The sequence below is a fragment of the Terrapene carolina genome, unplaced genomic scaffold (assembly GCF_002925995.2).
Source record: "Terrapene carolina triunguis isolate 2854851 unplaced genomic scaffold, T_m_triunguis-2.0 Scaffold88, whole genome shotgun sequence".
Taxonomy (NCBI): domain Eukaryota; kingdom Metazoa; phylum Chordata; order Testudines; family Emydidae; genus Terrapene; species Terrapene triunguis.
Window position 1 is genome coordinate 50729416 of NW_020664439.1, and position 12580 is coordinate 50741995.

The 12580-nt window shown below is 49.7% G+C and overlaps 1 protein-coding gene across 1 annotated transcript in view; it reads right to left on the reverse strand.

Moving 5' to 3' along the window:
- Positions 1-12580, reverse strand: part of ACADVL (acyl-CoA dehydrogenase very long chain) — a 34932-nt gene that overhangs the window by 8422 nt on the left and 13930 nt on the right. The window contains exons 9-13 of the mRNA XM_029911134.1: positions 11565-11763; positions 10507-10611; positions 8665-8751; positions 2712-2774; positions 2460-2561 (exon numbers count right to left, since the gene is read on the reverse strand). Of these exons, the coding sequence (XP_029766994.1) occupies positions 2460-2561; positions 2712-2774; positions 8665-8751; positions 10507-10611; positions 11565-11763 (556 nt within the window). The remainder of the gene's footprint in view (positions 1-2459; positions 2562-2711; positions 2775-8664; positions 8752-10506; positions 10612-11564; positions 11764-12580) is intronic.

A 12580-nucleotide genomic window follows, 5' to 3' on the forward strand; every position in this document is an offset into this window, starting at 1 on the left:
TTCTGTCCATCCACCTAAGTATTTGTATATACTGCACTCACAACAAGGGCTCCATTAACTGAAGAAGAGAACAAAGTCTATAGCATTAAAAATTGAGACGGGGACGTGTCTAAGATAGGTGACAAATCTGAGGAACTGTCCCCTATTGAGGTGTCAACCGAGGAGATTTTGAAACAAATTGATAAATTAAACAGTAATAAGTCACCAGGAGCAAGTGGTATTCACCCAAGAGTTCTACAGAAAGTCAAATACAAAACTGCAGAACTACTAACTGCGGTATGTAACCTGTAATTTAAATCAGACTTTGTACCAGATGACTGGAAGATAGCTAATATAACACAGTTTATTTTAAAAAGGCTCCAGAGGCAATCGTGGCAATTACAGGCTGGTAAGCCTAACTTCAGTACCAGTCAAATTAGTTGAAACTATAGTAAAGAACAGAATGATCAGACACATAGATAAACACAATATTTTGGCAAAGAGGCAACACAGCTTTTGGAAAGGGAAATCATGCCTCTCCAACCTCTTAGAATTCTTTGAGGGTGTCGACAAGTATGTGGACAAAGATGATCCAGTAGATAGAGTATACTTGGGCTTTCAGAAAGCCTTTGACAAGATCTCACACTTAGGCCTGGTCCACACTACCCCCCCACTTCGGACTAAGGTACGCAAATTCAGCTACGTTAATAACGTAGCTGAATTCGAAGTACCTTAGTCCGAACTTACCGCGGGTCCAGACGCGGCAGGAAGGCTCCCCCGTCGATGCCGCGTACTCCTCTCGCCGAGCTGGAGTACCGGCGTCGACGGCGAGCTCTTCCGGGATCGATCCGGGATCGATTTATCGCGTCTAAACCAGACGCGATAAATCGATCCCAGAACATCGATTGCCTGCCGCCGGACCCTCCGGTAAGTGTAGACGTACCCTAAGAGCTCTTAAGCAAAGTAAGCAGTCATGGAATAAGAGGGAAAGTCCTCTCATGGATCAGTAACGGGTTAAAAGATAGGAAACACAGGGTAGGAATAAAGGGTCAGTTTTCACAGGGGAGAGAGGTAAATAGCGGGGTCCCCCAGGGATTTGTACTGGGACTAGAGCTGTTAGACATATTCATAAATGATCTGGAAAAGGGACTGAACGGTGAGGTGGCAAAGTTTTCATTTGATACTAAATTACTCATGAAATTAAATGCTTATAAGTGCAAAGTAATACACACTGGAAAACATAATCCCAGGTACACATACAAATTGATGGGGTCTAAATGAGCTGTTACCACTCAATAAATATGTTGGAGTCATTGTGGATAGTTCTATGAAAACATTTGCTCAATGTGCAGCAGCAGTCAAAAAAGCTACCAGAATTTCAGGAACTATTAGGAAAGGGATAGATAAGAAGACAGAAAACTCCATAATGCCACTATAAAAATCCATGGTAGGCCCACATCTTGAATACTGCATGCAGTTCTGGTCGCTCCATCTCAAAAAAGATAAATTAGAATTGGGGAAAGTACAGAGAAGGGCAACAAAAATGATTATGGTTATAGAACAGCTATGAGGAGAGATTGAAAAGACTGGGACTGTCCATCTTGGAAAAGAGACAAGGGGGGATATGTAGAGGTCTATAAAATCACAAATGGTGTGGAGAAAGTGAATAAGGAAGTATTATTTACCCCTTCACATGGGAGCAGCACAAGAGCTGGGTACATTTGTTATTATTTAAGTCAATGGGGATGAATAAAGAGTGCAGAATTTGGCCCATACCATCAGCAATGGACCTTTGCCACAAAATTCAGATGAGGCTCCAAATTCCAAAATATCCCCCCACCTGCCCCGCCCCTCCTGTCACAGCTCTGGGTGTTCAGACGCAGGGTTTGGTTCAGCCAATTTCATACGGCTCCCTCTAGCCATGAAGTGTGGATCTGGATCTGGGTTTAGATTCAACCCCCAGTGCTGGGACTGTTCGGATCTGAGCACATTTGATTCAGGCCCATCTCTACAGCCCATACTTTATCCTCCCATGCGATTTCGGAGAGGGCTTTCAGCAGCAGTGGCTAACGCTCTGCGCTGCGGGTGGGTGCGAGGAGGCTGCGCTGCAGCTGCAAGGTTCATAGCTGACTCCACTAGAATCCCTTTCCCCTGGGGCTCCCAGGGAACATTCTCTGCAGAGGCAGCTCCACCAGCCTTTGTGCTGCCCCCTGCATCCAGCCAGCCCAGCTGGCCAGTGTGGGGCAGAGGCACAGCCCTGCCCTCATCCCACCCTGGCTTCCCCCCCACACCTTGGAGAGGCTGTTGCTGGTGGAGGCACTAGCACAGTGCAGGGATTCTGCTCCTAGTCCCAGGGCAGATTCCTGGCCCCCTCTCCCAGCTGTGCAGTGCCAGCTGCAACGTGGCCCTGCATGCTCGCTCTGTGCTGGAAAATGCCAAGGCCTTTAAGGGGAGGTATTTGCCCTCAGAAAGCCCCTTACCTCAATGCCCGTCAGTGCCACAAACAAGCGAAGGATATCATTGGTGCCCTCGAAAATGCGGAAAATCCTCAGGTCCCTCAAGACTCTTTCGACACCAGTTTCCTGTGCAAACAAAGACCTTAATAGACTCAAGTGATCCCAGCAAGGGGAGTGCACGCAGCTGCCTTGGCAGAGCACTGCAAGCTTCTGAATACAGCCTTAAAAATGATGCATGTGGTTCTGTTCTTGGTGGATGGAACCAAGCTCGTTTACCTGCATGTATCCCATTCCTCCAAGGACCTGGATGCACTCGTCTGTGACGTACCAGGCTGCTTCCTAAAGATAAAAACATCACAGTGCAATAGAGGGGAATGTTTCTAGTCTTGATGTGATAACTCAGATGTGTCAGCATAATAGCAGTTAGCACAGCGGCTCTGGGCAGTCCTAGGTGGGCCTGCGTTTGTTATAATACTGTGATGGCAACGGTGGTTACCTGTTAGTTACCTGTGCTGTATCTCAGATGGGTGCACACCCAGGGCACCAAAACTAGAGACCTTTTTCCCCTTGCAGAACCCCTTGGGACGGCCCTGGCTCACGCCCCAGGCTCGTGTTACTGGGTGACGGTATAAAGGGAGACCCATCCTGAGCCTCCCTCCTTTCTCTCTTACTGGAAATCAGTGAGTTTGACTCCAGTGTAGAGGGGAAGGAGGTGGGTTGTGGGATGGACATGTGCAACACACCTCAAATGACAACAGTCACAGAACAGGTAAGTAGCCATTTTTTCTTCTTCAAGTGATCGCACATCCCCATTCCACATCAGGTGACTCACAAGCACTTTGGCAAGGACGAGGGTTTTGGAGTCTGTCTGAGCAAGGACTGCAACACCACTCATCCAAATCCAGCACCATCTCTCAGTGCCTGGGAAACAGCTTCGTGTCTAGTGAAAGGAGGCCCCAATGACCAGGCTGCAGCTCTGCGAATATCACTAATGTGCACCTGACCCAGGAACGCAGCTCACGCTGCTTGAGCTCTTGTAGAACACACTGAAACTCTCCCAGGCAGAAGGACCTCAGCAATGGCAGAGCACAATAGGGTGCAGGACGAGATCCAGGAAGACAGTCTCTGCCCAGACAGGGTGACCCTTCAGTCTGGCAGACAGAGAAATCAACTGCTGAGGAAACAGCCTAAACTGTTTTGTCTTGTCCAAGTAACAAGCCAACGCCCTTTGGACATCCCAAGCATGGAGCCCTCCTCATCTTCACGAGGCTTCAGAAAAAAGCTCGGTAAGTAGGTAGGCTGATTAAGGTGGAAGTGCAAGACTACTTTAGTCAGAAATGTAGGGTGAGGATGCAAATCAACCTCATCTGTATAGAAAACTACATCTGGAGGGTCAGCACCTAACGCACGCTGCTCTGCTACCCTGCTGACAGAAGCACCAGGAATGATGCTTTCATGGAAAGATGGAGCAAGGAATGTGGAGCCATAGGTTCAAAAGGTGGAACCATTAGAGCCTGCAACAGCTGTAGGATAAATAGGACATTAAAGAGTTGGCGTTACCTTAAGTTTGGTTAAGGAAATATCAGTGCTACGAAGAAAGGCCCCAACTAGCACGTAGACGGAAGGCCTTGAAAAGAATGAGTGACAAGGCCAGAAGGAATGAGGGAGGGAGGTTCAAAGAATAACTGATGAGATAAGGGGAAGGCAGGGGTGGCTGCGGATGAGGATTATAAAGGTGTGCTCCTGCCTGAGTTTGCATAACACTCTTGGAATCAGAGGGATGGGATTAAAGGCATATAGTAGCTTGTCCTTCCATGACAGCAGGAAATCATCTGATATAGATCCTGGGCTGTGACCTGCTCTGGAACAAAACAGGTGACACTTCCTGTTCAGATGAGTAACCAAGACATCTATTTCTGGTACCCCCACGACTGAAAGATGGATCTTGCAATGTCGGTCTAAGGGACCACTTGTGATTCCTGCTGAATGATCTGCAGAGATGATCTGCCAGGCAGTTCTGAACACCTGGTAGGTGTGAAGCTTTGAGTGTGATTGTATTTTTGATGCAACCCTCAAACCCCCATAGATCTACAGCCTCTGGGCAAAGGCGATCCCACTTGGCACCCCCCTGCCTGTTCACACAGAACACAGCAGCAGTGTTGTCCATGAGGACCTCTACCGTACATTCCTTGATGTGTGGAAGGAAGGCTTGACACGCCATGTGAATAGCTTGTAGTTCCGGAACATTTCTGTGGAAAGAGAGTTCTTGATCTGACCAAAGACCCTGAGTCTGACGGTCTCCTAGGTAGGATCCCCACCCTAGGGATGAAGCATTTGTGACCAATGTCGTGGAGGACAGAGTTGAGGAGAAAGAAACCCTTTGCATACATTGGCAGGGTCCACCCACCAATCTAGGGATGACCAGACGCTTGCAGGTATGTGAGTCAGCATGTCCAATGGATGACGAGATGGTCAGTAGACTGACTTCACCCGCCGTGCATGCCTCTGGGATGCAAAGGCTGCCATGCTGAGTCACGTATGTGCAAGCTGCCCTGTGCCCCAGAAGTCTCAGGCAATTCCTTCCTGTTGTGCAAGGATGGGCTTTGAGGTCTGCACAGAGGTCCTGTATTGCTTGGACTCTGGCCAGGTACAAGGGTGCTCTTGCTGAAGTCGAGTCTAGATCTGCCCCAATAAGCCTGATTTTCTGCACAGGGATGAGTACTCACTTATCCTTGTCAGAACGAAAGCGTCTCTGGATCTTGTTGATGTCCCTGAATCAACCAGTCATCCAGGTACAGGAATTCCTGGACATCTGGCTTTCTGAGATGCGCTGTTGCCAGGGCCATGCACTTTGAAAAGACTCACAGGGCTGAAGATGGACTGAAAGGCAGGACAGTGAACGGATAATGAATGTTGGCCATGATGAACCTTCCTCCTGCAGCTCTGGTGGATGGCCGTGTGGAAATCAGTCAAGTCGAGAGCGGCAAACCAGTCATTGGGATCTAGAGATGGATAACAGAGGCTAGACTTACATGGGGAAATTTTATCTCTTTATGTATTTGTTTAGGTTTTGCAGGTGCAAAATAGGTTTGAGTCTTCTCTCAGAAGTAATATGAATAGAATCCCTTCCCCCAGTGTTGAGGAGGGACTTCTCTGGCTCCCAACTGTAAACCAGACGGTATTTCTTGGATATGAAAAGTCTTGTGAGATTGGCCCCTGAAAAGGGACTGGGGCTGGGTATCTAGGTACCCTGGCTAGGTAGGGGAATAGAGACAAACTGCAGGGAATATCCTAGTTCCACCGTGCTCGGTATCCAGCGACTGACTGAAGTATGGGTCCAATCAGCTAGGAAATGGGATAACCTGCTGCCAAAGGGAGTGATAGGAGAGATGAGATCCAGACGCAGTGGTACTCCGGCCTCGACTAAGAAGTCCAACAGGCTGCTGAGAGGTCAAACACTGTCTTGCTGAAGTCGAAGCAGATGGAGGAGGAGGTGGCCTTGTCCTGTGGAATTTATGTCATCTCTGCTTCATCAGGCTGCCTCTGAGGGTAAAGTGGCACCACTGGGTTGTCTGAGGAGGAAAGTGCCTGAAGGTTCCTTCCCAGCGATCTAAGGGCTGCCCCAGAATCTTTTAGGGAATGCAGCGCTTCATTGGCTTTCCCTGTAAACAAATTAGGGCCCTTAAACAGGAGATCCTCAGTTGTCGGTTGGATCTCCGCTGGAATCCCAGATGCTTGCAGCCACGAAGAGCGTCACATCATAGGCCCAGATGCCATCACTCTAGCCTCAGCCTATTCAAGATGGCTTGATGGGAAGTTCTGGCTACCAGAAAACCCTTGTTAATCATGGCTCAATATTCCTGTCTAACCTCTTCTGGCAGTTTGTCAATAAAGTTAGCCCTGTTACCAGAGACTGGGAAACTATCTGGTCAGGAGAGCCTGGTAATTTATTCTCCTGACCTGTAACCCTGACATTGCATAAAGGTTTCTTCCAAAAAGATTTTGCAGTGAAAGAGTTTTTTGGAGCCATTATTTTGAGGTGGATTTGGCATGACCTTGGCGTGATTTCTCATTGACTGCAGCCACCACCGAGCCCAGAGTAGGGTGAGAATAGAAATGTTCATGACCTTGGAATGGCACTTGGTATCTGTTCTCTGGGCAGTGGGAGGAAGCGATCCTGGTGTTTGCCATATAATTTTTGTAGGCTCCAGGATGGCTTAATTAATCAGTAGAGCTACTCTACCAGGTCCTGAAGTATGTAAGACGTTTCTTCAGACATTTCTCCTTGTCTCAGAGGTGACTTAGACAAGTGAGGTCCCGGAGAAGTATGGAAAGTGGATGGCATGCTCCACGGGTTCCAGAGGGCCCAGAGATAAGTCCTGGTTCCCCAGTGAAAAGTAGCCCATGGCCTCTTGTCTCTAGACCTGCCCTGAGAGAGCCCCAGTACCAAGATCTGGATCACTACAAGGAGGATAGAGAATTATGAGATCTCCTATAATAGGACTGGGATGCATAAGATTCCTTGGAGGCACAGTACTCCGTGGTGCAGGTGACTGGGACTTGTGGCTGGATGTGGCAGTAGTGGGACAGCAGGGTGGCTGACCCTGGGAGAGTACCAAGCGTTTGAGTTGCAGCTGCTCATCGTAGGTACCGACGTTTGCCGCACTGAAGCCGGAATCGAATGGTACCTCACTGATGATGTAGACAGTTCCGGAGCTTGTGAAGAAATAGCTGCTACCAATGACCAAAGCAAGTCTCTAGCTGCTGCATATAGGCTGTTGTGGGTGTCGAGGATGGCATGTGTAGCCGTGTGCTGGCGTGCAGACGATACAGATAGCCCAGGCCAAGGAGTTGGTCCCAATAGTACAGAGGATGGTACCAGAGTCAAAGAGCTCCCTGATGAGGAAGATCTGTTAGGCTTAGAGGCATGTGGGTCACAGGATTCAGCTTCTTGTCGGGTCCTGGGGAGGGAGAACAATGCCTCCCTTCTGAACCTCTCTGAGGAGGGATAACGGAGACGTCTGGCGGTCACCCCATGATGGAGTAGAGCCCAGGGACTGTGTGCCAAGCAGCAGGGCTTGGAGGGAGGACACAAGTCAGCTTGCATCAGAACACAACAAAGTCTCACCTCCTGAAATGGTTTGGTCCTAATTTTGAACCCCCTACAAATCAGGCACCTGCCCCGAACGTGGCCCTCCCCCAAACCCTTCAGCCACCGGTCGTGAGGGTCACGGACAGACAGAGACTTATTACAGCCAGAACATTGTTTAACACCCGGGGACCTCGGCATGCCCCAGCACCACGCGTGGACAGGGCTAACTACAAGTTTGAAAACCCAACAGAAAATGGACTGAAATGAGCCATTATCTAACCAACAGCCGAACTATTTACATCACTTTACACACTTCTCTCAGAGGAAAAGGGAAGATTGTGCAAGCAGGCACACACGCGCCCCTACCGACCATGGGTGGTGAGGAAGAACTGAAGGGGGTCGGGGCGGCTCTGCCCCTTTATACCATCAGCTGGTAGCATGAGCGTGCAGCGGTCGCATATGCCGCCCTGACAGGTACCACTCAGGGAAAAAGTTCTCCAGCTTCAGCGCACTGGGTGTGCAGACACCTGATGTAGCCTGGCCACATGCAATCACTCAGCGAAGAACTGCAGGCACTGAATTGCTGGGTTCTGCTGCTGACTCCACAAGGGCTGCTACAGCACGGCACTGCGGCAGTAGCCGGGCAGTCAACGCAGCCAATGCTGCGGGAAACAGCCTGGTCTGGATAGAGACTTGTAGGGAAGCCAGCTCCAGTGGACACTGCTTAGTCACACCTGCCTGAGCAGACTCCCTTTGCATTGTCCATGCCCAGCAGTGAGAACCGGGTGGTTTGGGGCGGAGGGATCTTCCAGGAGAAGGGTGGGACAGGAACAGGCCGCCTGCTGGAAGCAGGAGAGGCCGATCGCAGTCCGGGAGGGAGCTGCTCTCTGGCTCCAGGGTTGATGCCTCAGCTGGGGTTCCTGAGGGTGCAATCCCTGGGGTGCAGTGCCATCTGGGAGGAGAGACTACCTTGCCTCTGCAGCACGCCTTTCCCTTCCAGTGGGACACCGACATGGCAAAGCCCTGATACCTGCTACTGCTCAGCAACGGGGCAGCAGGAGCCCAACACTGACAGGCCACGCTTGCTCTGACCCCTCCTCGCAGAGACATCTCACGCTGGGAATCAAACACACTTACCGAGGCAAAAATCTTGCTGATTGAAGCTTCGAGCTTGTAATCGGGCACCTTCATGTCCATGTTGGCGCTCACCACGTAGGCCATCGACTGAAGGGAAACCAGCCATTTGCCTTTGGTTACACAGTGTATGTGCCCAAGACACCATCCCATGCCCCGGGGTATGCTGTATGGAGGGCCTGGCTTGGCTCGGCTCCATCCTCTCCCTCTCTTCTGCAGCGGGCACTGCCCATCAGAGGTCCCATCTCAAAATCTATCCTTTCCATGCTGTCCCCTGCAGGCATAAGGCCCATTCTGACCTGATTCATAAGGGCACTACCCTCTCCTCCTTCCATCCCCCCTCAGCCCAATTCCCTGCCCTGCACACGAGAAGCCAGGCAGCCAGTATAGGGCAGGCTGAGGGGCAGGAAGATGTGGTGGTATGTGCGGGAAGCGGGAAATTACACTCATTTGTTCTACCTTATTTCCAATTAGACTGTAACCGCTGGGGCAGGCCTTCCCAAGTGCTCAGACAGCACCATGCACACGGGGACCAGATCCTGCCTGGGGCAGCTGGGCACTGCTGCAATACCACCAGGTGAAAACCAGCAGAGCGCCACTGGCTTTCATTTACTCACAGTCCCATCAGTGGAGCTGTGCTGGCGTCTTAAACCAGCTCACAACAGAGACTGCTGCTAGTAATCCTGCAGCCTGCTGCACCCAAGGCTAGCACACAACTGCCCGAGGGGACACACAGCTACTGCCAGCTCAGCAAAAGGCCACAACAATTAGGGGAAAATGCAATATGCAAGTTCCAGGTGATACTGGAGAGAGAGAGATACAGTCCTTGCCCATTGAAGTTCCTCCTCTCCTGCAGGGTGAATTCCCTGGAATTGTGAGTTCCTGGATTGGTTGGCTGGCTTTTGGTCAGGGTGGGAGAGGAAAGGGGTGTTTTGTTTGTGTGTTTTTGGGAGGATTGGGGTTGCTTGTTTTTTGTAAACCCAAGGCTGCTTTCAACCTGCAGGACAGGAGGAATTTTAAAGGGCCAGAGCTGCAGGCAGCATGGAATTACTCAAGCTGGAATTTGGCCAGGGTGCCGGGGTTACACAGCCCCAGTCCTATGAACCGGTCTATGGGAACATTGCCAAAACTCAGCACAGCGCTCCCAATTCCACTCTGGGACACTGGCTCAGAGTCAGAGGGCCTGATTCTTCCCAAATGCACATGGGTTTCACGCCAGCTTTATGCCAGAGTCTTTATGGCATGACTCCCACTTTACAGCAGTGTAGGCAAGCACAGAATCAAGCCCAGAGAAGTAAGGGCTGCCCAGTGATTTGCCAACACCACCTGGAAGTCTCATCCAAACACTGAACCAACCCCGCCTGCCAGCTCAGCCTATGAGATAGGACACCAGCACAAACTGGGATGGCAGCAGGTAAAATCTGTTCTATTTGATATAGATTTTCATACCATCTGCATCACCGTAGTATCCGAGTGCCATCCACTCATGCATTAAATAACATCTAATATCAAGTGTGGGTCACTATCTCTCATCCAGTCCCCAGGGGGAGACCTGGGTGTGCAGTGGACTGTTTTGTTTTTTCGTTGTGTTTATTTATATGACAACACTGCTCTGTGTTTATATCAGAGAAGGCAGGTCAGATAACGTGCCTGGGGCTTGAGAAGGAAGGGGGAGGTTTGGGATGGTTCTTAGGCCATGGTGGAGTTCATGCCAGAGTCTGGGACCAGCCCCCCAGAACGCCCTGTCTCCTGAACAGACAAGCTTTACCCTGAAAGTCCTGCTGTGCCTGTGCAATGGAGTTGTTGACCATGGTCTTGACCCTGCAATCAAGAAGAATTTCTCACCTCTGTAACATAGTGCAGCATGGCCATCCGTGCAATCTTCTCCTGAATAGCCCCATAGTTGCTGATCTTGTCTCCAAACTGCTTACGATTAGCAGCATGATCAACCTGGTGTTACACAAGAGCCCGTGATCACAGCAAGAAGCTAATGTAACGCAGACAAGTGGAATTTTGTCTGTGTCCGAGCTGCAGGATTTGGCCATATATTTCAATTTTAAACAAAATCAAGTTAACTGATGTTTATAGGAATATCTATACTACGAGGTCGCGCCCTATGTAGCTTGTGTCAGCCGAGCTTGCTGCACACCCCAGGGGCCCCCGGCATCTCTCCCACCCCCACAAGATCCCTGTGTGCCACCCTCCTACTCCCTCTAGTTCAGGGACTCACTGCAACCCTCCCATTCACTCCCCCATGCCAGGGACTCTGTGTATATTCCATTTCCCCCTTTCGGGTTTTCCAATTTCCACCAAAATCAATAGGGTTCTGCCCAGTGATGCCTAGAAAAATTTCTGACATTTTGCAATCAATTGGATACAGCGTTCCAAAGGTATCACATTACATCCAATCAGAAATGCCACCAAGTTAATTCAAAGGATCTTGTAAGCTCAGCCATCAACTTAACTCCAGTCCCAGAGCCCGAGCCTTAGCCCAATCTCATCCCATTACACAGAGAGAACAAGAAGAATTTCTGTTTAAAAGACTAACCAACATATGCAGCTAAGTAAGCTAAAGCCCCAAATCTGGACAAGTCTTACAAGCATGTGGAGAATCCCACTGAAGCCATCAGGACCACACACATGCTTAAAATTAAACACAGACTAAATGCAGATCTTTGACCTGTTAGCTCTTCCAGCGTCAGCTCCTGTCTCTCTCTCTGGATGCACATGTAATATGGGTTTCCCAGAGCCGATCCACCACGGGGATGTCTCACAGAATAACTGACCACTGCGTCTCACTGACTACGCTCTACTAACATGTGGGACAGCTGGACAGTCCATTTTCAATTGCCCTGCACAAACCTTCCGCACTATCTACTCCTGTGTAAAGAACAAGAACGTACAGCTTTGACGATCACTCCACGCATGGTGCCTGACAGGGCAGAGGCCATCCCAAAGCGCCCGTTGTTCAGTATGTTCATGGCGACCATGAAGCCTTTTCCGAGCTCCCCAAGCAGATTTTCTGCTGGCACCTTCACGTTATCAAAGTGCACTTCAGCTGTATTGGAACACTTGATCCCCATCTTCTTCTCCGGGGGGCCACTGACAAAACAGAAAAAAAAACAGAGATGGCCTCAACCTGACTGAGACCTTTGGACATGCACACCTAGCTGCATGTGCAGTTTCTGTATCTGTGCATGCAAATAAGCATTCTCCCATGCATGCTGGTAACTGCATACCCTGGCCCTGACCCTGCAAAGGGCCAAGTGCCCTCTAACTCACAGTGAAGTCAATGGAAGTTGAGGGGACTCAGCTCCTGGTAGGATCCAAGTTACTTGCTCTACACGTAATAAAACCTGGCAGTGTGCAAAGGTCAGTGCACGTTTACGTGTGGTAATTCTGTGTGCAAATAAAATGTTAACACAATGTCTTATATAGAAACAGGGAGCAGTTTAAACATAAAATACATTAAATAACCATTGCGTCTTTCTAAAGGCTCTGGAACAGTTACCTTGTACTCTATGCCGGACCATGTAGCTGCATAACCTCAAGCACCGTAATGCCAACACTTCTCTCCTAGTTTGTCATACTCATTGTAGCAAATCGCTCAGCAGAGGGAAGTTTAAAGGAACATGGATTATATTTTGTTATAAATAGAAAGTGAAAGTGGTGCGTGAGCATAATGGTCTAGCACCCTCTTGTGGCTAGAGACCTGGAAAGCACATCCAAGGACTTCAGCACCTGATAGACGGCTGGATAATCATTATAGCATCCCTGGTTAAAGTCCCACCTGATGGTGCTTGACCCTACAAGGTGCTGAGTCCCTCCAGGATCAGGCACGACATTTGGCATGGCAGGATGGTGTGGTCAGATGTTCGGCTGCATGTGTGTGTTATCCCAGTGTGCTGTCCCAGCTCTG